At 41.9% G+C, this 27,275-nt stretch overlaps 1 protein-coding gene across 1 annotated transcript in view; it reads right to left on the bottom strand.

Annotated features, from left to right (window-relative positions):
• Positions 1-11,933: 11,933 nt before the first annotated feature.
• The window catches only part of NPSR1 (neuropeptide S receptor 1), a 63,033-nt gene continuing 47,691 nt past the window's right edge, over positions 11,934-27,275 (bottom strand). Inside the window, exons 6-9 of the mRNA XM_075140732.1 lie at positions 19,376-19,452; positions 17,322-17,411; positions 15,010-15,190; positions 11,934-14,886 (exon numbers count right to left, since the gene is read on the bottom strand). Of these exons, the coding sequence (XP_074996833.1) occupies positions 14,793-14,886; positions 15,010-15,190; positions 17,322-17,411; positions 19,376-19,452 (442 nt within the window). The 3' untranslated portion in view covers positions 11,934-14,792. The remainder of the gene's footprint in view (positions 14,887-15,009; positions 15,191-17,321; positions 17,412-19,375; positions 19,453-27,275) is intronic.

Raw genomic sequence — 27,275 nt, 5'->3', positions numbered from 1 at the left:
TACAGTGAGGGCTGAATAATTATGTTGCTGCTTCAAATGCCTAATAAGTAATTACAGTTACAGAGACAACATCAGCTTCTTTTCCTCTAAAGCTGTTATCCTGGTAAGGCTGTTTTATCGCTATCATATTTTTGTTAATATATTTGGTCGTCTTAGGTTAGCGCTGACTTTAAAAAGAGGCTTTTTCTATGCTTTCACAAGAACAGAGCGAGTGGAGCAGGCATCATCTGCACACTTGTCCTTGGGTGGAGAGTCCCTGGGGAACACGTGTGGATGGCACAAGCTACGGTGCTACGTGTGGTTCGCACTAGACCAAGGAACTGAGCGAACAGGAAGGCTTTGCCTGAGCTCATCAGCAAATTAGATAAAATACTCTTTGCAGACCGATTGAAACACTAGTTGGTCACAGTGTCAATGAACCCTCATTCGTGAGCTGATTGGAAAATTGCAGTTTTCCTTCTGGTAACTTTGAATGCCTTCCCTCCCTCCCTCCCACCTCCTGCTATTGTTTCACTCTGGAATTTCAGAGCTCGCACATTGTGGCTGGTATTTCCAAATAAAACAAAGTCACGTTCAGCAACAAAAGAAATATTGTTTGGAAATTTGCTGTGGGAAGAGTTGTCAGAATCCAGTTTTTCTGGAAAATGTGTAAATAACTGAAACTTGAAGTTTGACTGACTATCATCTGTTTCAGGTGGGATGACTTGGGTATGCCCTTGGATGGATGCTGACAACGCCTCAGGGAGGTGACTCCATTTCACTCTTCTCCCCACTCCATGCTGACTGAGGAAGAAGTCAACTCAAGGTCACTGTATAACCTGGTAAAGCTGACTTTTTTCTTTTAATGGTGATGACCTGCCATTGTTCGACTACTGAAATGGCAAGCATGGTAACAGTTCAGTTGTGGGGCACAGACGTTTCACAAATCTCTGGACCAAACCTCTCCCTCCTCGGTGGCGGTTCCTCAGCAGTGAATTCATTCCTCAGGATTCGCAGTGGTAAGTTCTGGTTAGGTCAAAGCAGTAAACCCATCAGCTAATTTGATGTCTTGTGCAGTGGTCGGGTAACAGATGTACACTGTGCAAAGTGAGATGCTCACTTTGGGGAAGTGTGGCGTGGCATTGGGGCCTGACTATGTCTCTGTTTTGCAGGTTAGCCAGAGGCAGGTCTTACCTGGGGCACCCATGTCTCCGTTCATTTTGTGTGCCTTGGCAGGATACCCCGTATGTGTGAGGGAGGCAGGAATTTGGGTAGTATGAAGTTTCTTCCTCGTGCCTCCAGTTTTGTGTTAGGTAGAGGTGTCTCATCAGGCTTGCCAGGGTGCAGGCAATTTTGCACATGGATTTGTGCACCTTTGCAGTGATCCTGGTGCAGATTTGATCTGTCAGGGCTGCTGCAGTTTGGACTCCCACCGTCCTCCACAGCATGTCTGCTCCACCTCCCTGCATGCTGACACTAGTGGTTCTTAGAAATGATCTGGCTAGGAACAACCCTAACAAAAATAAATAGTTACCTTTCTGCCAAGCCTGGTGGCTGTGGCACCTCAGATTCAGATCGTCTTCAGTAGCTGTGAGAAAATCCATTGGCTTCAAACCCCATGGAGAGTTGCTACCCAAAGGACCTAACAAAGCTGTCAACGTAAAAGCTATGTTACAGGATGCCCACCCTTTCTTTCTCAGCATCCTTGCCTGGTAAGTGCATGGAGGTGTACATGGAATTGGCTGCTCTGTTGCTGTCTTCTGTGGAAATAATGAAGCTGAAGAAACCAAAGAAACCCGAGGAAGTGGGATTTATTCTAGCACAACCAAGAGGTCAGCTTTCAGCTGCCTTCCTTTTGTAGAGATTATGGCCCAGAGAATTGTTAAATGAGTACGTTGCTAACAGTTTGTTGCGATGGAGGATGAAAAAGAAATTAGATGATAAACTTTATCGTTCAGAGTTTGGGTGACATTTGAGAAATGCTAAATTAACCTTCAAAATGTCTCCAAATGTCTTGTTTAGGGAAAAAAAAAAAGAAGGAAAGTCAAAGACATTTAGCCTGGTTAACACTGACAATGAATGAGTGCATGTAAACAAATTCCCTCAAGCATTCATGAATGCATTTCCTCAGCCACCAGTATTTAATCAGGTAACGAATAATTTCCACATCTGTCTTACCGAACAAAAAATACCATCGTCTGAGCTTGAAGGTGAAGAGGGAGCAATATATCTAAACTAAACCTGGATGCAGTTGAACACAGAGAGATTATTAAAAAAACCCCTGAACGCTCACAACATTACCTTCCTGTTCCAATTAGAAGAAATGAAAACAGGCTTAATCCTCTATTTTTGTTGACAGTACAACTTTGCCGTTAGTTTGTGGGATTCCAATTTCAGGCCTTAATAAACTGAAATGAAAATAGGGTGAAGAATTGGTATGGGTTAACTGTTGTGAAGACCCCTACCAGCCTGCCTTGTGCTTGCAGGTCCGGTGCTTGCACTCCCACGCCTGAGATGCTGATGCACGTATTTGCCCTTTCAAAGACAGGCTGTCTCTTGAGGATGGCTCAAGCACGTTGAAGCCCCAGCATCGCTGGTAAAGCCATGGAGGGAACCGATTTTTCCTTGCTGCCCTGGGTGCCGGGGTCCCGCGCGCTGAGGTTCTCCCAAGGGGCAGCCTGGCCCATCGCTGCTCGACTACAGGCATCCTGGCATTTACACAAGAGCAGTTGTCAAGTTTTTCTGAAGCGGAACATCTCAATAGTCACAGTGGACCACGTTCCCCATGGGAATCTGCTGAATACACTGCCTTCAGGAAGGATTAATGCCCACTAATCCTCCATTCAGGAGAAAAAGACTCAGGTGTTTGCCAAGCATCAACGAGCCAGTTTAGTCCTTTCCCCTCCTGCGCTTCTTTTTTTTAATAAATCCTTCTCAAAATGACAAAAGCAGATCCAAGCCATCACAGTGACTCAGCTGTAGAGCTATAAGCAGTCCACATTGCAGATTAAATTTGCAATTGGTAATATTGTTGTGCTGCACTGTGAAAATGAAAAATTACTCTCTTCCTACGCACTACACACGAAGTACCACATGCAAAGATTTACATCAAGCCAGAACAGTTATTAGAAGAGAAGAGGTGGGAATTGACATCCTCAGATGGGTTAGACACCATCCTCCCCAATGTCCTGTTTTACCAGTAGAGTGATCTTGGCTGGGTTTATCAGCAGAGGAAAAAGGAGACAGACCCAAAAGCAATATATGACAGGGCATTCATTCACAGCTATGTGTTGCGGGGAATGGAATTTCTTTCTGAGCCCACCTATGATTTTTGGTTTTTACCTGGAAATATAGCAATCGTGATATTTTTAATCTGAAACCCATCCAGAGCTACAGTAACTGCAGGTGCTGCTCTTTTCAGTTAAGCATTGAAGAGTTTACAAAGATTTAAACTGATTAAGTGTTAGCATAGAGTAATGAATTCCAAATACCAATATGCTAATTATAATATTGCATTTACAGTGATTGCTTACAAGTGTGATTGCCTTTCTAATTGAATCCAGTGCTCTCTCTTCTTTGGTTATGGGACAAAATAGCTAGGAGTGTCCAGTCTGTTCTATATCTCTGTTTTAGATACCTGATTCCTGTCCTTTTAAGGCAACTGTCCCAGCGGTGCATAAATGATATCACAACGTTGTCCAGATTCTGACTTTTTCCCGGATACACTAAGCAATGTTTGTGTGCAGTCCTGGTTCATTTTGAAGTCAAAGGCAGAATTTCCATTGATTGCAGTAGGGTCAGGAGATCGCCTTCACAGTCCTGCAAGTTTCTTCCTGCTACCCAGCTGTGGTCTTGTTCACCCCTTGCTCTGTTCTTCCTGTGTCCTGCTGGGATGAGGTTAGGAGTCTGCTTTACCCAGACTGAAAGTCCCATCTGCTGGTTTCCCCGTGCCACTTCAACGTGTTCTAAAAGATACCTGGGCATTTTATTCCTTTTGACTAGATATAAACAATCAATGTTTTGAGTTTGTTTCTGTCCAAAACCAAGGATGCAAAAATCAGGTTGGAAGCTGGCCAACCATTTTACCTTTGGTTCTTACATTACCCATACAGCTAACTATTGCTAGAAGAGAATGCAAAGCCATGCAGAATGTAACTTTGCTTTTCAAAGATTTTTAAACTGTTGAATTGTGTTTATATAATATAAACTTCTCAACTTTGATTAGAAGACATCAAAGATGAAGAATCCAGTATTTCTCATGGTAATTCCCTTCACTAGATAAACATTTTCACTGTTAAAATGTGATCCTAATGTCTGACTTGATTTGTCGGCTTCAGCTTTATACCACTGATGTGTAACGCCTTGCTCAACTAAATTTTTTGGCACTGTGCTTTTTCTCCCTGTGAAAGTTCTTAGGTGCTGTTATTGGTAATTTTGTTCTAAGCAAAAGAGATTGATCTTGATGTTTCTTACCGTAGGAGATTTTCTTCCATCCTCAGATTTATTGCTCTTTTCTGGCAGCCTACCCAAGTTTTGTCAAAGCTTTTTGAAAAAAGATGTGATTTCCACATCTGTCCTTCCCATTGTGTGTAGAAGGGTATCGAACAACGCCTTGTTTCCTTTCCCTGATCTCCTTTGATCCCCTGATCACATTGGGAGCTCATGCTGTGTTGTTTATTCATTATTGTTCTCTTCAGTTCCTTTCTAGTCTTGGGCTTTCCAGCCACAGCACCACTTTCTCTAGACAGAGGGGATATTTATTTCCCCTTGATGCATAGCTTGGTGTTTGACCGTACCAATAAACTTTTTGTATAGGACTAATTTACTGAATGTCCTCGTCCTGCTTTTGTAAACACTCAACTCTCATCTGTGTTTATCTGTTTGCTATCTGCATAGTTTAGCAGAAGTGATTTCCTTTATATTTCCAAATCAGCGATAAGCGTACTGGATCAGATCAATATCATATTTTTCCACACTCTTTTTGGTCTGCCTACAGGTTTCAGACTGCATAACGCTTGGTAGCAAAGTGATTGCAAGAGCCCTGGTGAAAGGACCTTCAGGGAAGGTGATTACTCAAAGCCCTCTTTGCCTGCACTGTCCTGGCAGAGGCCACCTGCTGCCAGATCTGCCTGTCCCCCGCTGATCCCCACGTTTCCTCCTGTCCCTTGTCCGCATAGCAAGTGGAGCTGGAGGATTAGATGGAAAGAGGATAATGGCCATCTGCAGGATACTGTGCGCTCCGGGTTTCCGGCATGCTGCAGCATGGTGACAAGAGGATTTCGGATGCGCCGTAAGGGATTTAAGGTGCTGCAATGGGGAGGCAGGAGAAAGCCCTAAACGTGTGGCTTTGGTATGCCAAAATGTCATGCTGCTGTTCTGATGGTAGCTGTGGGTTGCAGTAAACAAACTTTCCTGAGAGTCGCTCTCTACTAGAAAAGTCTTTTCCCCCCCTCTCCTTTTCAGCAATGCTTTAAAGAACTCAAAAGCAACTTTAGAGCAGAAGTGCCACTTCTGTCTCTGCTTGCAGGTATGCCACCTGAAATAGTATGAACCATAAATCATTTTAATAGATAGCAGCAGAAGGTTCACAAATCCTTGTGATTCAAACTTCAGAGGAGGCTAATGTAGCAATTCAGAAAAGGAGGACCGGGAAACTGCAGTCATGCGTTTTGTCCTGGTGACTGATTGAAAAGATCATGAATTAAATTCAGCTAATCACATAAGGGTTGTCAGTCAATAGAGCAATGGTTATATGTTTAAGGGGTTTAATTATTCCACTGGTGAACGTCCTGTAGATTGATAATCATTTGTCCTTGAGTTAATTATCTGAGTCATATTAGCTTTGTGAAGCAGAGATGGAGTGGTGGGTGGCTTTTATACACCATAGAAATGTTAAAATCAGATTGCTGTATCGTGAATCTTAAAAAGGAATGTCTTGGCAGGGGAAACACTTTTGCTTTGAACTCACCTTTTGCTTGTGTCTCTTGTCCAAACAGCAAGCAATCAGACAGGCCGAGTCTTTTGTCCAAAAGCCTTTACTTTGTTAAAAAGACTTTAGTGTGACTGTGGCGTTGTCGTAAGGGTGGCACGTATGCAGAGGCACGTGGAAGCGTGCAGAGGTATCCAAACTGGCTCTGAATACGAAGCAGACTGGTCAGGGTACTGTGGCCCCTGACTTCTTGCCTGTTCCTGTAACCCCACACGTGCACAAGAGTGCCATACGGAGGGCTACTCAAATGGTGGGCTTGGACGTGGCTTTTGACGGCAAGTAAATATTTCCTGGACTTTTTCCAGCCTGATTCCTTCTCTCTCCAGACTGGGGTTCAGACTGAAGCCACCAGCACGTGTTACCAGTTACCCCACAGTAACCAGGGTTTCCCCAGGGTGCGAAGAGAAAGATGACAGTGACTCCCCAAACGCTTCATGAAGACCCCGGCACCTGTGAAATACTCCAGACCCGCTTTTGAAAGTCTATGACTTTTGGTCACACTCTGAGGGCAGGGTAGTAAATTTTATTGTGTTTAAGACTTTTTGTCTGTTGGGACCTTTGAAACAGGTCCCACGGATTTTGTGCTGCTTAATCCCAGTTCAGGGTAGGAAGGAGTAAAATTTGGCAGAGTTCTGATCTTGAGTAGGGAAAGGCTTACGTTATCCCTTAGATTGCCTTTACCTCCTGTAGATGTGACTCTAAGCGTATTCAGTGATCCAGGAATTATACCACTGCTGAGCCCATAAAAATGTCAAAAACATGTTTGAGGTTGTTGCAATATTCTTGGGGGGACTTGTGCCCCATAGGGTCATCAAAGACACTCTGTTTCAAGACTGTTGGTATTCTATGATCTTCCTGTCTGTAGTGTAATTTGAATCCACTAAACTTCAGCTGGGTATCAGGGCAGTCTTTCAAGAAATAGGCATGACCTGTGCTTCTATGAAGCATGCATTATTCTTTTTCCCCTCTGTCACCATTTAAGTGATTCGTCCTATCCTATTTCTTAGGGTTTTCTTAGATAATTCTGTGTCAATGTGCACTATTTTCTCTTAGCATTTTGCTTGGATGACCTGAAAAAGTCTCTGCAACCTGTTTTTTAAATATCAGTTTGATTTGGGGTGGCAGTTAAATCAGTTCAGTCCTGCCTGAAATAGTAAATGTAAAAATGTTAAAGGGGTCTTGTGTTCTCCTTGAACAGAGCCCAATCAACTCCTATGAAGCCAGCAAGAAGAATCTTCCTGACTTGTGATAGGGCGGGGTTGATCTACCAGTAACATTTCTTTATCACCCAACAAGCCTCCTCTGACAATGTGAACTGAAGTTCATGCTGCTTTATCTAAGAAAAGAAATTAAATTGATTAGATACTTTCAAAATACAGCAGCATAATTGCCTTCAGGATTTTGCAAAGTCTCCAGCTGGGTAGACTACTAATCTTTTGCAATTATTCTCATAATTATAAAATCATAATTATGCCCGTTTTCTGATGATTGATCATGCTTCAGAAAGGCTCACATGTATATTCCTTGGTATATGGATGTAGACCTGATCTAAAAACACCGTATCTTCAACATCTCGTGCTGAGATACATGAACGGAGAATCTGGCTCAGAATATTAAACAGGTTCAAACATGTAACGTTGGGTTCCCAATAGGCCCGCTCTGATATCTTACTGAGCCCCTGTGTGAGCCATATCAACAGCGTGACTCCATACATCATTAATTAGGTATCTCACCCATGTCTTTGAGATTTGAAAGGAGCATTTACTGTAGTCATGTAGCATGATACGTTGCAATGATTCTTGCCTATCAAGCAATGCTCTTTTAGAAAACTGAGGCAGAGCCACGTTACCCCTCTTGACCCTTGGGTTAAACTCACTTGCATGAAATTTCTTTTTTTTTCTTTTTTTTTTTTTAACTTAAGAATGCAGACACTTTTCCAGACTTAATAAGAAGTCCCAAACCACATGAAAATCTTGGTGTGGGAGGGAAGATAGACTGAGAAAGAGGGGAGCAGCTGCAGAGGGGTGCAAAAGCAAAGGCAGCTCCAGGGTGCTCCTCTGTGAGCGTCTTCCCCTTGAATGGGGAGTCGTGAGATGAGTCTGAGGGGGTTCACCACCGCAGGGTGGATGCTGGGCACCATGTGGGAGAAGTCACCAGGAAGCCTCTCCTTACCTCTCCTGTTGGACCCGTTCTCATCTGAATGAGTGAATATTTGTTTAGTACCTGGCTGAATAGCCCTGGGGTTTTCGGATCTGGGAAGCTACATCAAGACCTTGCTTAAGCACGTTCCCTAACCCCATGGCCGAGGCCATGGCCATGGCTGTGCTGAGGTGCCTCCCTCTTCTGTTTGGTCCAGATGATGTTCTCTGCATCTGCAAAAAACTTCAAAATCAAAGTTTTCTCAAAAATAGTAATTTGATGCGGGAGTTTGTTTGACAATAAATATTCCCAGATGATGCTACACCCTGTCCCATGGGAATAACCACATTAACAGCCCGTTCTTTGGGGGATGTTCAGGGAATTGCCAAGTATTCCTGAAAGAGTGACAGCATTTGACTTTCCTCTATGAATTATACTACACCCGTGGCATTTTATAAACACCGCAATGCCGAGTCATCTTTAAATTGTTATTTTGGCACCACATCAAAACAGAGCATGTTTCTTCCACCTACCTGATGTCTATGCAAATTCTCCTGTCTAGTTTTTTAAAAACTCCCTTGGAGTAATCCTTCTCCCAAATGAGGAGATTAAGCCATGGGCTCTAAATGGGACTTAGTGATATTTTCCTACTTGATGACTTTAAAGTCTTTTCTCATTCTATGGTAGCTTCATAAAGTACCTTTTAGCTTTTAGCATGATCAAGGGAGTCCGACTTCTCTTTAATTTTCTGTGTAATGCATTTAAGGGACCCAAATCCTTTAAGTTAAGGACACTTCTGTTAATTTACAGCTACAAGACTTTTTCCCATTGGCATTAGTCTGTAGTGCCCAGGAGGTGCAGTTTTCCAGTCACACCATGCATAAACGTATGCCCAATTACAGGCTCTTAGTCACTTCTTTGTAAAACCATGAGCACATGTGAAGGTAGTTGAGTGGCAACCCAGCTACCAGGTGAGCGGACCCAGGTTGTCTGCAAGCCGCCAGCGTGGCTGTAGGCTGCTGCTCCAATGCGAGGTTGTTGTGTGAGACCAAACAGTGTGAGCCACAGTGTCTTGGGCAAAGAGGAGAGAGGATTATACTTCAAAGAGTAATGCTTGTATAACTCTGCTATCACCAGCATTGGTCTCAACCTGAAAGCCTGAACACAAGCAAAAAGGCCAGCTGCTACCTTGTACTTTTCTGAAACCTGTGATATGAATTGGTAGGGCAGGGATGGGCAGGGCACGCTCGTGCCTGAAAGTTTATTCGCTTTTCCAGCTCCATCAGCTTGACTTAAGAAGGTATTATGTCTCCAAATAAATGTCCCCCACTGATACTTTTCATACTAGATCTCCTTGCTGCACCATTGCCAAGGCACAGCCGTTAGCACGATTCAAAATGACAGGAACCAGCTCCTGGTCCCCTTGGAAAGCTTGCACAGAAAGTCTTGCCTTTCTTTGCATTTAGAGCTCAATAAACAGCCATAGAACAAAGTAGGAGGGCTCTCTTATAACCAAAAAGCTTGTTCCTGACACATGCAGTAAGGTCTGGGCAGGCTGATCATTCTGTCTGCTGAATTTATTCAAATTTATTCATGGTGAGATTATTCCAGGGGGCAGGGTTTGTTGCAGATTTATCATGTATTTTAAGAAGTTCTCTCTTCTCCCTCCTTTTCTCATTGACATCCTTGAATTAACACGCAGCAGAAATACCCCTTTCCATTTTACCAGCCCCAACAAGCCGAAATCTCAGGGTGTTCTTTTCCATGTTCTTCTTTCTCTTGTTTTGCACAGAGTGGTCTCAACAGAGGGCAACAGTGAGACTACCCCAGCCTTAACTCTTCTGACAAATGCTTCACCAGATACATGTTGGGATCATATTAGCCCCCTGACCCCACCAGCCGTGTTGTTGTCAGTAACCAGGCATCGTCTGGCCAATGAACACACTCAAGCGTTTCTTCTCTTCAGATATTTCCAGCTGATGAGCTCCCAATTTATAACAGAATTTCTCATAATTGATGTAATTGATTACTAGCACACAGCATGGTACATTTCACCATGTTTCTGCTATTCGGGTTCTGAAGATCATCCAGTTCTTTCTACGTGATCGCTCAGACTGTTCATCTTTATTGAATTTATTAAAGCTGCTGAATTTTAGCCCATTTTCATTTGCCTTGCTTGAGTCTAAATTGACAGTTAAGCTTCTAATTACGTACCGCTATAACCAACTCAGTTTGAGGAATCAGCGATGTCTATTTGTAAATTGTGTTTGTATGCCTAACCCTCTACCCCCATATTTTATGCATACTTAGAATAAGATGCCATCAAACATGACAAAAGATTATCTGATGAACCATTCAGCTATAATGCTTATCTAAATTGAATGCTGTGCAAAATAAATTACCGTTTGCTAAAGAAAATGAAACATATTTTACCTTGCACTAAAAATTGTGATTTACTCCCCAAATCAATCATGTTTCCCAAGGTTGATGAATAAACTAAAATCTCTGCTCCTGTAAGCACCAAGCTCTGGGTTGGAAGGTAGAGACAGATAGCTTCTGCACCAGTGTATTTTTATCTGTGGAATGTTTCCTCTCTTGAAAGAAGGTACCTGTGCCCACAGAAAAGTATATACACTTTTTTGCTGTGCTGGCCGCAATTTCTTTCTTTTGTAGTTCTGTTTCTGTCAAGTATTTCTGAAGAGTACATGCAGTCTTTGTGAGGGGTAAGGTGGAGTAGCAGATAGCGTGATGCCTTCTGGGTTCTTGTCTGAAACAAATCTGCACAAGCAGCGAGGTAGGGCTTTCTGAAGGGATGCAGAACTTGAGACATCTTGCCAGCAAGTGTATTCTTTGTAAAGAGAATGCCAAGAGACTCTTCGTAGTTATCCCAGGTCAGAGTTACCCCAAAGCGCTCATATCTTCAGAAATTCTCTGCCAAAGTCACTTTGAAAATGTTCTTTTTCAGTTGAGTCATTTGTTCCTATATTTTGAATAGGGGCCTGTGGTTTGAGAGAGGATTTTCCTGATTTCCTGCATCTTGTAGTGTCCAGAAAATATGAAATCTTAATAGACATAAAGCTTTCTGGTATTCAAATGCCACAGCTTGAACTAAAATAAGCACTTTTACTTCTGCTTATGTGTCCTTCTTAGAGACTGCTCTCAGTAGGGGCCTGATGCTTCCAATAGCCAGTACTTTAAAAACATATTGTGTAAGTCCGCTTCTGTAATGACATTTATGTGCTTGATTCCCACTGAAACAATTCATATTTAAATGTCTAGGTAACTTGTAGAGCATGGACCTTCATTCATTCATGCCTTGCAAGTCTTAGATGTGTGTAAGAATTTTTTGTTGTTGTTGTTCTGTGGAAAACAAATCATCCTGTATCATATCAAAAGGTCTAATTATTTTCCCATGAAAGACAGCTTTCAAAAAAAACCCCAAACCTACAAACAACCAGGCAGTCGCTACCTTTTTTTTTGACTGATAATGTCTGCACCTCTAAGGGCTTGGTCAGCAGCATGCAGGAGAATGTAAAATGCTTCTAGATGGGCTTTTACTTTGCTATTCTTCCATGGTTGCAATGTGGAATATTGCACTCCATTGTTAGAGTATACCTACCCAGTGATTTGGATGTTAAATTTTACTGTCTTGCATTAGGTTTTTCAAAGTAAAAATAAAAAAGGAGACAGACATTTCAAAGACAAAACCAAGATGAAAGACAAAATACTGCTTTACACTTTTAGCAACAGATGGAAATCTTGACTAAGAGAACTGAACTTTAAATTACATTAAAAAAATGTCCAAGAGCAAGTTAAATAGTTTTTTCATTCAGATTTTATTTGAACCTGTCACAGAAAACACACGTTCTCTATTCTCTTGAATTAATGTATTAGTTTGAAAAGTATCCTAGTCCTATGCTGTTTGATGTGACTTCTCTGAGGGATGAGTATCTGATTTTCCATGCTTCCTGGGAATCTATAATCATACAGGATTTTACGTCCTAACAGTCATGCATACAAATGTTTCTGGTTGCTGTGGGAATGTCAGAAGGATCTCACAGACGCATCTTGAAGTGTTAAAGCTAATGAAAAACAGCTCCTCGTGGGCTGTCACGGACAAGCCAGCTGGGTGCCCTCTTCTTCTTGTGTTCGGACTCTCTCTGGGCATTGGACCTTGACACTGACTTTTGCTACCTCTCTCCATAGGCCTGGGGTCTTTTGTAACAACTGTCTCACAATTAAGGAACTAAACAGTCAACAGATGTAGAGCACGTTGCTGACATGGAATAAGAGTAAGAAACCTACTGGAGTCAGATGAAATTCTGTAAATCACTCTCCCAAGAGACAAAGCAGAGCCATGCAAGTGTTTTCCAGACTAATGGAAAAACTCAGCTTTTTCTCAGTTTCTTTACAACAAAAGTTTTGGAGAATATAGAAAGGTAGTAAAATGCTATTTCTTGCACAGTAAGACAGCAGGTTAAAAAATGAGATCAATTATTTATTTCTGTATTAAACGTTTGGAAGGGAAGAAGACAAAAGTGATGTGAGGCCATTTAAACTGAAAGCTCCTCTTATGAGGAAGGGCATCACAATCATGTCCAGAGGAAAAAGGATATGAACAACATGTAAATACTACATAATGCAATAAGGAATGAAACAAAAAGGCTGTTTCTTTGAAAATAAATAGGTAATTACTTCATTTAAGGCTGGAGTCCTACATTTACTCATGCATATGCTTACTTTAGATGGGATAATTCATGTGGTGACCCCAGTGAATAATATGTAAATTTTAGTGGGATTGAGGCATGTTACATTTGGAAATCAAAGTACTGCTCAGAAATGTTATCTGATTTCCAGGTATTAAGTCTAGGAACTCCATTATTTGTTCAAAAATATATGTATCAGATGAAAACGTTAAAAACCAAAATCTATTTCACTATGAGGCTTAAACCGAGCAGTCCACTTTTGGGAAAGTTATAACTTCGCCCACAAGAAAAAATGTTGTCTAGTTCTTATATACAATCTATCCAAGGTGGCTGCTGTAAAGGCTGGTGTAGATTCATGGTTTTAATTAAGCTGTTACCAAAATTTAGACATAACAGAACTTCATAATAATAAAAAAAAAAACCTTATTTATTTTCCTGAGAACATAAAGCCCCACGATTTTATGTATCTCCTACTTAGGAAAAAAGATTATTGTAATATAGGTAATTATAAACAAATTTTATTCAGTTCTTGTTTTGCAGGGAACAAACTCATTGCAAAGGATCACAATAATAAAAAAACCCTGTTTAAACTGACTCCACTTAAGTAAGAATGCAGTTTTTTTACCGAGAGGAAACAAACACACTTGCCATACAGCTGGTTAGCATGTATTATCATACAAATACTTCAAGCTGCCTTGCGGTAAAATGAACATTGAAGTCAATATCATCCACCCACCCACCCACTAAACCTGCGTGAGAACCTTTCTCCTTAAACTGGAGAACTGTGTGGTGGGAGGATGCCCCAAGGGCTGGGGAAGGGGATGCCCAACCGCTAGGGGCGCTGTGCAGCGAAGCTCTGCCTGATGGTCGGTGCTCGGTGGACCCTACAATGAGTTTACAAGACTGGACCATCAACAGATATTTTTTTCTAAATGCAATTTGAGTTTTATGGTTTCACCCAGGTCTTTTGCCAGCTCTGAGGTTGTCTAAAGATGTGTATGGTTCCCTGCGTGATTTAAGCGACATGGATGGTTTACATAGTGCACGAGCCAGGGAAATGCTGCTGTGTGGTGGCAAGATTGATCTGCGCTGACGAAGTGCCCTGGATGACAGCTCTATGTAGGTGGAGCGAGTGCAGAGTCCCCAAAAGACTGCTCAGGGCTTTTGCCACAGAAGCGCATGAGGATCGGTGCACCTGATGCACCGCAGGGTCTGGGAGGGGCTGGCAGACGCTTCATTAATACAGTAGCCCATAAATAAATGACTGTCTGGATGTGTCGCATGGCAGCCCTGCAGGGACCCTAGGGTGCCACTGACATGCCAAGGTAGGACAGCAGGGAAATACGGCGCGGGAAGGGGAGGACGAGCTGCAGGGACGCTGCGGCTGGGAGGACTGGCGTGAGCTGAGGAGACGGGCCAGGAGAGGTGGGAGACAGTAACCCAGCCCTTCAGTCCCCTCTTCTCTGGGTATCACTTCGTAAGTGGTTGTGTACGAAACTCAGATATAATTACATATAGTGATGGTGGTGTGTTCTCATCAGAAAAGTGCCAGTGTTTTTATTTTAAGTAGGGTTTTTGCTCTGTAGTTACTTGTAAATACTCTTTACCAATTATGTGAGCCATACGGTAAAGTAGATGACTTTTAGCGACTCCTGAAAAATAGAGAGAAGATTGACTACACACCATTTACATTGTTTTTTGCCATTCAGAATACATATATATTACAGTTTGCTTGAAAACAGCGGGCCAAGATGAGCCCTCACAACAGTGGCATGCAAACCCCTTGGACTGAGTTTGGCATTGGCAGTATGCAATTGCTGAAGCTGCAGTGCTGATCCAAAATATGTGTGCTGCTCAACAGCAGCGGGGTGTGGGCTCTTTCCAGTCAGTGTCCATCAGCTCACGGTGCTCGGGGCTTGTGGGGGACCTCCGCTTTCCTTGGTACTGGTCCCTGCGTGGCTTGCGGGGCATCGCCCACGCTAGATGTATTCTGGTTTGGACAGGACCTGCATCTCCTGCCCTCCATCACTCCTGTCCCGGAAAGTTCCCCCCAGCCTTCGTGTTCTTCTTTCCCTAAAGAAAATAAGGAATGGTCAGAATTAAAACAGGTGAAAACAGGTAGTCGGTTTAGGGACTGTGTTTATGTGTTCCCTCCCTTCTTAGGGGGTAGTTGGAGTGACAGTAAAGGAGCGATACTCGAAAGAGGAGCAGAGGCGGTTGCTGAAGAGGCAGTAGATGAGGGGATTGATGGCACTGTTCAAGGCTGGCAGGTTCTGAATGATCACAGATGCGTAGAAGCGCTCTTTGGTCACAGGGAGTATGTTGAAATTGTCCAGGATATCAAAAAGAAAGTAAGGGCTCCAACAGAGAACAAATGCTGGAAGAGAGACAGAGAGGGGAAGAGCCTGACATTAGATAGTTTAGCTATTTAGGGAGGTAATCACACACGCATAGAGAGACAGTCATAACACATACATATTTGTTCACGCAAAAAAGAATCTCTCCCTCTTCAGGGTCTTATTTAAGAGAATAGTTATTAGATTGTGCTTTTATTTGTCTTTATTTTTATTTTAATGCCCGTAAAATATATTATGTGTGCTCCTCTAAGTGTTTAGAGTGCTCCCTCTAGACATATCGAGGCACTTTTGAACACTACACAACACATAAAGGGTAAATAGGTAGCCAGTTAAAGCATCATAAGTTATAGTGAAGTGCTCTTTTAATGGTCCCCTGAGTGAGCAGCCAATCTAAATGTACACACCACCAAAGTGCCGCTCCGTGACAGCACTGCCTGTCACAGCCACCTATTAAAAAAGGGCTCTTAGACACCCAGGAGCAAGGAATGACACCCTTTCACACCATATTACAGCAGACTAACATGTCATTTGGCATGCTGTTTGGAATTGCTGTGTATATGGAGCGTGCAGAAAGACTCTCTAATTCCTATACTGCAATTTGAGGGATGAATTTTGGGAAGGGAAGAGAGGACTGCATTGTTCATAGTCCCTGCTGTTGTTCAGAGGTGGTAGAAATAAGAAGGCTTACCTTTACCTTTACCTTTATTTGCAGACATAGGGAATGAATCCATCCCTCACAAATTTCTATGTCATCTCTTTTTACAAAGGCTTTTGATTAAAGATTTACATAGAAACACTGGCACAGGCAGTTCACTCAACTAAGCCACAAGTACCTGAGTTGCAAATATACAGGTATCTGAAATGAGACACGTGATCTCTCCCTGACCCAAATGAGACAGCAGAGTGATCCCATGCTTGCTTTCTTGTTGCAGTAAGCAGTATTTCTTAGTTGGCAGTTAGCCGAGCGCTCACTGAATGTGCAAGGAAGAGGTAAACTCCCCTCCTGTTTAGATTCTAGAGTAACCAAACTGGCATTGCCTATGCACAGACACCAGTAAAATAGCAATATGCATTGTCAGCATATAGATCATAACACTGTCTACGCAGAACTTTAAGTGGCTTTAAAGAAATCCATGAATGTCTTAATCTGCACATCAAGAGATACTGGGTGCCTAATATTATCAAGGTCCTTTGAAATACTGAGCCTCCAGGTGAGCTCTTGACATCTGATAGCATTGCGATAGTTGTTTCTGACAAAAGCATTCTTTGATTGCCACGCAGAAAAGTTCAGACACAGAGAAGCTGTTCTTGAACTTCTGAAAATCATGAATCTCACCGGCCTCTCTCATGTCTGCAGACGCTACTGCTAAACAGTGAGCCAAGCACCTCAGTAGTAGCTGTTATCACCACATCATCCAATCTGAATTTTGTGTAGCGTTGGAAAGAGGAGCGATCTCTTTTTCAGTGGTAGGGGATGGCTGTCCGCCCTTGGGAGTAAATAGCTTCGGTCACCTTCCTGCCTGTCTCTGGCAGCTAATCACAAGCCCTGTGTGACGCTGCCTTTATTTATCGAGACAGAATGTCAGCCTCCTAATTCCAACAGAATAATGTCGTCTCCCTGGGAGACGGAGGACACCTGCACTGAGTCATCTGCTGCCCGGTCAGGAAAGGAGAGCTCGTTATTCCCACTTCGGCAGACAACACGCTTCTGACATCAAATTCAGTTGCTCTGCATCCCTCGCCTCTCCTTCCTCTCCCTTGCACCCCCCAGCACCTAACATGTTATAAACAGTCTCTAAGTCTAAAAGACAACTCAGTTGCCAAGTCTTTTGGCAGCTTGGATGGGAAGGAGATGACCCCTTCTCTTGTTCCTTTTAGGCAATGATGTCCCTCCTTTACTTTCTTTATGCACATGAGGGGTTGTGCATATAATTTCATTTGAGGCTTATGTCAGATGCCTAAAATAGGAGCTTATCAGCCAGAGGAGAGGGGAAGGACAAGGTCAGAAGGCAAGTCAGGGGGTCAAAGTAAAGCTCCTTCACCGAGCCATCTACTGCACTTTATCTGCTGATGACGGGGGGCAGCTGAGGAAGACCAGCTTCCTGATGTCAGCATCCTCCCTAGCTACCGGCTGTGGGGCTTTTCACTTACCAAGGATAATTACAATGCTGTACTTGATCGCTTTCACTTTCGCCCTGGATATGAATCCACGACTGGTGTAGCCAGCAGAGGTTTTGCCACCTGGGGAAAGAACAGTTCAGCTAGTAAAAGAGTGGGGCTGCTGCGTGGATGTGTCAGCGCATACCTCCGCAGGCAGGACAGCGATACGTCGCCCGTCCTTCCCTGGTGTCGGGCAGGAGCTCAGTAGTTCCTGAAATTCGGACACTTGCAAGCCTGCTCAAGTTGGATACTCAAAACCCAAGCCACCCAAAATCAAAAGGGGAAATGTAAGCAGAAGAGATCTTCCTGAAGCATTGTGGCAGCTGGGTATTCCTGATCCTCGACACTTAGTCATGAAAAACACTGCCCATGTGCCCAACTGTATCAGCCTAATAAAAACCATGCGCCGTCTCAGCTACAAAGATGCAACCAGAGTGCTGTTACAGGAGACATCTTCTGAAAGGAACTGGCAGCTGTAATTAAGAAAAGAGAAGAAACAACCTGGCAAAACAGACTACCTGTTCACTTTTAACCGCATTTCAGTCAGAAGGATTTTAAAGGCTACATACTCCATTCCCTTAACCTCTTACTATTTTTGATGCTTTGGATAATCAGCCATGCATTTTACTCTCTGTGTTGACTCAGTAATGAAATACAAAATGCTATTAGACTAGCTTTTCAGAAATTCAGTGTGGCTTGAATTGAGAAGCAAATTCTGTTCAGTCTCACACCAGGGCTGGTCGATCTCATTTCCTCTGAAGTAACACTAATGTCTCTGAGAATCAAGTTCTGTATTTGAATAACAGTACCAGCATGATTATAATAATATGGCTGATTTCATTATTAATGTCAATTTGCTGTTCATGTTGCCGGGTCAGAATAATGAGGTTCACCATAGTGAATACACAAGAAGGTAATTTTTTACCAAAATATCTTTAAACTCTTGTAGTCCAAACTTAGGACTGGAATTTTTTAAAGTAATTTGAAATAACTATGTGTACACAACTTTTTGCATGTCTTATAAAAACAGCATATCAAGGCTGTGTAATTTGTAAAGAAAAAAAATAAATAAAATTAATGTGGGCTTGTTATCAGTGAAACATCCCATGTAGAAGCTTGAAATTAGTCCATATGTAATATTACTGGAAATCACTTGGTGACTTATAGAGCAGAATACACCTCCTGGATGAGGAGAATGACGTTTTTTTCAGGACTAGTTAATACAGATTGTGTCATGAAGGCAGGTTCATTAGAAATCAGTCCTGCTCAAGCTTTTCAAAGGAGGAGTAAATCTTAGATTATAGTTGATATGACATAAGGGTGTCTGAATATGTGCAACATGGCATTAGGACGCTTCCTCCTGTACCAGACATGATCCATGATCCTGCTTCAGGCAAGTACCAGCAACTTGATCCCCGTGGTTTGATGTGTTTCCACTCACCACTTGGCTGCACTAACTGGTTGTGTGCTCTTACAGTTGTGTTGTAAAACACATTAGCGTAAATGAACATACTTTTCTTCATAACTAATAGGAAAGGCAGCTGACAAGTGAGGATCTTGAAATGATGTGTGCTCTTTGCCAAAATAGCTCAGAATAGTCCAAAAATTTTTATGACCTTGGGGTGGAAAGCTCAGCTCATTTTATGGCTTTCTGTAGCCAGGAATTTCTGAGCTTGACCAAAATCCACACTTGCAAGGGCATGTGAAGACACAGCAGAAGTGTTATCTAAGTATATGCTAGACAAAAATTATTCTGGAAATGGGCATAATTCTAGGAATAGTGATTCTAAGTTCTAGAATAAGGATTTTTTACTTCTGATTCTTTTCTCGCAGATGTTTTCTGTTGCTTCTCTAAAGGGGATTTAGTGTCAAAAGAAAGAAGGTAAATAACGTAGAAAAGAGTTATGAATGAACAATCACTGAAACCCCATTCCCACCACACTGATGGGGGCCCAACGTGACACCGCATGTCCAGGCATTCCCAGATTTGGGGAGACTGGCAGGATTTGAATCACGAGGCTGGAGACATGTGTGCTGAGACTCACCAGGGCAGCTGGATATGATGACAGTCTGAGCTTTGCTCTTCATCCAGATGGTTCGAATCACGATTGAGTATATGACGCTACAGAAGAGAAAGAGTCACTGGTATTATAAGGCACAGTAAATTTAACTGACATCCCAGTCATTCGTGCTCTATGAATACACTTATCTATGTGTAAGGAGCTCATAGAGATGACAGGACTGCATGGTAATAATAATAATAATGACAACAACAATAATAAATAAAATATGACTCTCCGGTAGTAGTTTTCAGAAGCAGATCTGAAGAGTTTTCATCACCATGGAATTCATTATCGTTGTCCTGGCTTTGCAGATGTCGAATCTGAGGCTCAGAGGAATGCAGTGATTTGGCCAATATCTCACAGGCAAGAGCTCGTTGGGGATTTTGAGCTAGCCAAGGCCAAATCTGCCTGGGTACCAGCCCCAGGATACGAGACCTGAAATGGGGGAAGCGACAGGAAGGACCAGGTTTTGCTGCATGTACACTTCTGTTTTGGTGTTACTTTGTGAGTATGGAGCTGACAAATCAAATGGTACCCTGGGGAATTCCACAGGGGCAAGATCCATGAGAAATGCAGTTAAATATCGCGGTGCCCACTTTCAAGTGTCAAGGTCCTGGGACGGAAATCGGGCAGAACAGAATTATGAGATAGATGGGAAGAGTTAGATGATTCAAAACCAGATCCACCACAATTTGCATATTCAGTGGGGAATATACATATATTTTTAATGGGAAAGATGAAAAGTGCCCTAGTCCACAATGACCTCCGATAGTTATGACCTTTCCCTAGGCGATAACAAGTCTGGAATGCTATTTATTTAATATAGAATAGGTAAAAATAATTCCTTCAAGCCGAAGAGCTGTTTGTTTGAACCTACATCCTGGATGAGGATGTTACCTTTTCAGCAGTTTACATAAAAAAAATACGAGGCCTTGCTCTGTCTGCCTTTTCTCCTGCAAGCATGCATAACATGCAGCTAAAATCACTAAGCAACAGCATACTTTTGACTGGTGTTTTCCTTTTTAGTCTACTAAAGAAGATAAAAATAATTTAAAAGTGTTTCAGCTAATGCACTTGGGTTGCCATGTTTTCCTGATGTAAAAAACAAGCATCATAACAGAAGTCATCGTGTGCTGTTTGCAATACACCGCAGTGTTTTGGGGGGACTGGGGCAGCCTGACCATTAATTGCCACAAACCTTAGTGGTGACTCCGTGAAAAAGGTTCTAGGGAGATTATTTCAGGTTTATAGAAGCAAAAATGTGTCTTACTATCATGTGGTTTATTTTTATTATCAGAAGAGACATTATTCTTATTAGAGCTTTCAGACTGCTATATGAGCCTTTCCTACAGCACCCTCAATCCCTAGAGACGCTTGCAAAGGCAGTATTTGTGTGCCTTGGAGGTTTCCTTTCTCTGGAAGTTGGACCCATCTGGTTTCCAGGCTCAATAGGTGAGAGCTGGAAATTCAACATGCAAGTGCGGGCTGTGCAGCAGAGCAGTAGCGTACTTGCCCAGTGAGGGTTTTGTGTTCATCTGCCGCAGACTCCAGCTTGCTCTCCTTAATTCCTTCAAAGGTCTAGCATGGCTCCCAGCTGACTTGAACATTTTCCTTTTATCTCCTGGCTTTTCAAGAACCTGTTTATTTATCAGCTGGTGCACTTGAGAGTTCCTTTGTACTTTGTACTGACAATGGTGGAAAATTCATGTATCATTTCTCCTTTGATTGTTCCAATGAATAAGAATGCATTACAATGATAGTTGTTGTCATCTCAAGAAAATTTCCATCCAGCTCCTAAGAGTCCTGTTTCTATTTTCTCCCTAGCCTGCTATCTCTAGCCTGACCTTTTTATTTGCAGTTGAAACAATATCCCCTCTGATGCAGATCTGCACGTGTCCAGCAGGACACATTCAGAGTTGCCTAAACATCAGGACGAAGGAGCCTAACTCCGTAGTCAAAACATTCAGACTCCCTGCTTCCAGCTAAGTGCCACAAGGATTGAATTACGAAGTCAGGCTTCTCACTTGGTTTCCCTCCGACCCCAGAAATCCTGCCCTCTTGGCTGCAGAGTCTGGTAGGAGCATCCCTTTCACCAGATGCAGCTATAGCAGCTGTCTTCTTCACTTGGCATTTCATGTATGAGATTACATGCTGTTTCATTTGAATCCTTAATTTTTACAAGTCCAAGGGAAAGTTTAATTCCTGGTTTAATCCAGCAGCTTCTAAAGTGCTGCCAACATAGTGGATTTGTACTGGTGTTTTTGCCTCTGTTCATCTTTCTTTTCTCTATAGCTGGATCCACTGGAGCCTTCCTTATCAGGAGGGGAGCAGAGGTGATGTAAAGCTGCTCAGGGTGGGTGTCAGGAAAGACGAGTCACTTGTCATGCTAGGTACACTTCCCAGCAACTGTTTTGCCAGCCACAATTATGCCTTTATGCTTTGATCTCTCTGGGACTCCAAATCTTATTAGTGCCTAATCTTTTTTTCTTTTTTCCCCAGCTATGCTGGCATGGAGCTAAGAAACTGGAGTTTCCAGAAATATGTCACCCAAAGCTTAAAATCATAAAAGGCATCTGCATGTGTGTTTCAAAGCCACAACAATAAAAAGAAAGCACTTACGGAACAGAAGTTGTATTTTTCTTACAAAGGAAAAGCAGTTTTTTTTCGGAATGCATTTATAGCTTCTTTCTTTCTGTAAAAGGAGGTTGGAGGAGGATGTGGCGGTTGGTGACATCTCAAAGGGTGGGAAGAAATTCCCACTTGATGAAAAACAAAGTGGCAGATGAGCAAAGCGTAGTACGGGACAGATGACAACTGGTATTCAGATGGAGGTTTGGCAACGGTCTGCACCATTCTGACCGTATCGTAATCTCTGTTTCCTTCCTCTCGCCATCAAGCTACTCAGCCTTCACTGCCAAGATGTAAAAGCACACTGTACACATTGCCACAAACCTCATTTTCCAACACATGTAACATGCCTGCATGCTGCTTGCTCTTGTCTCCACTGAAAGCAGTGGGAGATGTGATGTAGTGTTCCTTAGGTCACGATATTGTCAGGTTTCTTTGTGTCTTTAAGTCCGTAGTGCACTAGTCTTCAAGCCGTCACTGGGGATTCTTGGGGGCTATAAACATGTGCTGTAGTCATTTAAATGCATACTATGATATTAAAATACTATATGAATTGTCGTGGCCCATTATTTTCAGGTGAGAGACTAAAGAAAGGGAAGAAAGAGCCCAGGTGGAGTAGTCAAACCTGAACGGAAAAATAATCCAAGCCTTTTTGAGAAGGAACTGCTCAGGCTTTGAAGACCACACGATAGAAAGGACATGCTGTTGATCTGAAAACGCAAGTGATGTTTCTAGCCCTGATAAGATGCGTACCACCTCTGGAGAGGTGGCAGGGAAATACAAGAATGTGGTTCAGACTATGGATGTATCTCAGCAAATTAAATTCATTGCATCTCCAAAAGCAATTTAGCTTGATCCAAATTCTGAAGGACTAAGATGCATGTTCATTGTAGCATGTTGTTAGTTAATGGTGTTGTTTAATATGACCCCATTAGTAATTACAGCATTCTTTGTCCATGTAAATAACTAACTTACTGTTAATCATCCAAATGCTACCGTGAATAGTCCCACTCCGTCTTTATTTTTAATTGATAGATCACTTTTGTTTTGGAAAATAAGATGTCTTCTGGTAAAGCTGTGTATTGATATTAACAGTCATAAGAGTTATTGATCTGCCCGCTCTTCAAACACAGATTTTTTTTTTTTTAAATAAATGATTGCATTATGATAGCATCCCACCCAGCCTCAGTATTTACTAGTAAAATGAGCCTTTACCACGGCAAAAAGTACACTTAAGCTTCCTGCTAATTGCTTGTATTTATCATCCAGCATTGCCTATTGTTCCTTGTACTTTATTTGTGCAAAGTGATGCAGCTGCATTATGTTTTATGATAGCTAATTTACAGCACTATTTATCCAAAGACTAAAGGCATATCTAACTTCATCTGAACACAACCATTGTGGGCATGTGTAATGGGTAAGTTAATAGACGGGCAGATATTAGAACATATGTGCAAGATCTAGGCTTTTTTATTTAGAAATGGAAATTGCAGGCAAAAAATGATTGTGCTCACTGAATCAAGCTCAAAAAATGACCTTTGGTATTTTTATTAATGGTATTTTTATTCCCTTTATTTGATTTAATTCAGACAAATACCTTTTATTTAATCTATTTTTTATTTCACTGTAATGTCTTGGGTTTAATTCCATATTTTTCCTTTTAACTGATTCTGTTTTTTTCTCTGCTAATTATTTTTCTGCTGCTCCAAAGCAAATGTTCTCTTTGGAGTTTTGATTTTAAACAGCAGATGGATATTTTTTCCTCTGTTCTTCAAGAGGAATTTTGCAATTTTTTTTAACCTGAATTTGGAATAATATTAGATAAATACCTATGTATTACATTTATCAGGTTAAAAGATAAAAAATATATTTAGCAATCATGAATACAGCTAAAAAGACTCTGAAATTCTGGATACTCGAGTGCCAGAATATAATTATGGTTTGGCACAGAGTAGCGATACAGAATAGAAACCCAGTAGCTCTCCTGTCTCCCCATCACAGGACCTGAGATGCGCAGGTGCAAATATTTGCAGGAGAAAAGTCTGTAATCCTGATTTGACCCATATTTAACCTCTGTTCAGCAATGCCCCAAGGTATTCAACTGTCACAGATACTGTTTGAGCTTTGCTTGGCATATCTTGGCATAGGAGAAATGGCTTTGGTTATGGCTGATGACACACGTCCCAGGATAGGAGACGACTAATTACTGCAGGTTGCCTAATTAATTTTTCTGAATTTTCTGGGTTTTGGTAGGTTGACAATATCAACTGCAGAAAAAGTGGTAGATTAGTCTAATTAAGAGGGAAGAACAGGCCAAATTTTTAAGCACTGCAAAGAAGAACCTGATGCAGGATCTGTGGCTCTCCCCGACTGACACTGAGATAGTGGAGAGGAGGGGAGATTTTATGTGAAAAGAACAAATATTCTCCCCTTTTCTCAGCTCTCAAACGTAACCACGCACTTGGGTTAAAAATCTAATCACAGCTTTTCATTCCCTTTTCATTATTCAGGTCTTGTTCGTTTGTATTATAATCAGATAAAAAACTCGCCGCAAACCCACAAGCTGTTTGATAACTCATTGCTGATTCTCCAGTTGTGAAGAAGTGGTGAGATCAGACCTCCCAAGTGTTTAAACCTTTCAGGGCTGTTGCAGTTCTGTTCATAGATTGCCTTTTTATACATACATTTAAAAAAAGGGACAGATTGTTGTTTTCTTCTGGTTTGTGTTTTGGCTTGGAATCTATAGGGTTTGCTCACACCGCATCTGGGGGATTAGCTCGTCAGTGGAAGGGTTTTCCAGACTGAGCATAAGGTTATGAGCTAAATAATTCATTCCTCGGGCTGCGGTGTTATGAATAACACAACTCCTGTGAGTTAGTTGAAGGCTGTGTCAGGAACATGTGAAATCAGCTCTGGATGGATGAGAGAAGCTTAAAAGATGATGGTACCTGGACTGTAGCAAGTGAAAAGCGTAGCCAAAGCTACGTGAAACAGCCAAAGCAGCGTATCTAGTGTGGAATTAAGTCCTGCACCTGAAAAGTAAAATTTTATCCTTCGCATGCACTTTGGATGAACTGCGCCAGAAGAAGTGCTGTCATCAGTGAACTGCTTTGCTCTAGAGGTTAGGTTTTCAGCAGATTCAGGCGGCAGAACTAATTAAGAATTAACTCCGCCAGCCACATTGCGTCAGGCACCTGCCATGCAGTTAAATCAGAGTGCTTTGGCAGAGAAAATAAAGTAGCTGTGCAAACAAAATGAATTATTGCAGAAAAGGTCTTATTCTTTCTCTGTGTGCACCCTGCCTCCCTTCCTCAGTTAAGTGTGGCGTGTGCCCTGGCTTCTGGTTTATTTGTATTCCCGGGTTCTTAGATACTGATCCTTGACTTTTCAGTCGTACATTTATGGATCGTCTCTCCATCGTTATGTTGTGGTCTTTTTTTAATAACACCTTCAGCTAAAGGCCATTAAATTTGAAAAATCACAAAATGCCTTCCTTCATCTACTAACTAACACCTTTCATTTTTATGATTAATCTTTTGGCAGAGTAACACACAACTATAATATACGTAATCTCTCTCGCTCACCCTTACGAAACAGTGTGTCATTTGTCATCAAACCTACTGTGCATCTGCAAGTATTCTGTGGAACAAAACTTTTGTGGAGAAATTGAGTCCCTGCAGATATTAACAGCCATTTCTGCCGTTATTTAGCTGCAAACTGCTTACCGGACTATTTATATGCTGCAGCCACATTAGGTGGATTAGCTTTAAACTCCTGGACTGCCAAGAAATTTTAAAGAAATAGATGTCACGCCTTGAGACTATGTTGACAGATGTTTTACAGATGCATCAGCTGGGCAGTTGCAATCTTCAGTTGTATGCTTCAAACTTGAAAAAATGTTCTAAAAAAATAGCCAGTTCTTTCCATATTGCATGGCATTTGTTCATGATGTCTCTGCTGACCTTGCCCTGATGGTAATCCTCTTTTTATATGGTTTTAGACAATCCTCTCTATTCTGAAGAAAACAGTATCACAGACAGCTAGAAATAAATGGGCACAAAAAAATCCTTCCCTGGCTCACCCCACTTCCCTCCTCCCAGTGCCGAGTACCACTTAGGATCTGTCAAGAATTTGACTTCTGCTGGCAAGGACGTGGGAGCATTTGCATTAGTGTACACTGAAACCAGACACATGTTTGGGCAGGCGACGGGCATCGCTCTGCCCCGTGGCTCCGAGGCCCGTGTTTTAAGTTCCTGTCTTGTCATAAATTTCTCGTGTGAAAGTCACTTAAGGTTAACGCCGCAAAAATTTTAGAATGCTTTATTCAGGTCTCAGCTGTCAGGGCAATCTCGTGAAATGCCAGTTTCACTGACTTTCCCTTTCCCTCGTGTCTTCGTCACCTTCTTGCTTCTGGGGATTTACTGTAAAGCAAGTCACAGAGCTGATCTGGTTTGAATATCTTCCTTTGGCAGGGAGGAGGGGAGCACAATGTCAGCAGACCTGAAAAATTGTTGCTATGTAGCTTACCTTTTCTTGCCAAACAAGTATACATGCTATGTAAAAAGGAGTGGCTGATCTGTAATAGAAAGCGTGCAAATCTGTAAGTTTGAGTGTGAGAGAGATGTTTGTCACACCTGTGAAATGACCGGACAGGCTATGGGCCTTTTTCCTAAAATGCTTAAGATGCTGGCTAGAATTTCCTGATTGCTAGGTACTTGAGAAAATTCATAACAAAACTCCTCTCATAGTAACAGCCAGCCTCAAAGTTTTCTAGTGCCATTTCTTTTGCACAGTTAAATTACTTTTTGTCTCTTCTGTGTTTATTCTTTTTGCTGCTAGTGCTGGGCTGCAGATCCACCCACATTTTTATTTACATATTCCCAAGAATGTTTTTTGGTTTATTTAAAAATAGGCTGGTTTTAATATTCAGGAAAACACAAAAAGAGAAATGATCCTCTCTAGGAAGGAAGAGCAATTGGACAATCTGGGAGTAGTTTTTCTCTATTGCTATCACGTCCTTTCTTTAAGGAGGACTTTTCATGGATTTGTTTGTTATATCTGTGCAATCTGGCACAAAAATGGAAGGTTTAGTAAACTGATATGTTATGAGCAAAGTATAAAAATTGTCCCTTCTCTCTAGGGAGCTACACTGGTCAATGTTGAATCCGTATCAAAAAGTCAGCTAGATGAGTTCAAGCACCACGTTGTTTTGATTCTATCAGAGAGAAACTTGTTGCCATTAGAAGCTGCAGAA

Source organism: Calonectris borealis, chromosome 2, assembly GCF_964195595.1.
Source record: "Calonectris borealis chromosome 2, bCalBor7.hap1.2, whole genome shotgun sequence".
Taxonomy (NCBI): Eukaryota; Metazoa; Chordata; class Aves; order Procellariiformes; family Procellariidae; genus Calonectris; species Calonectris borealis.
This window is presented reverse-complemented; position numbering and strand designations above follow the sequence as displayed.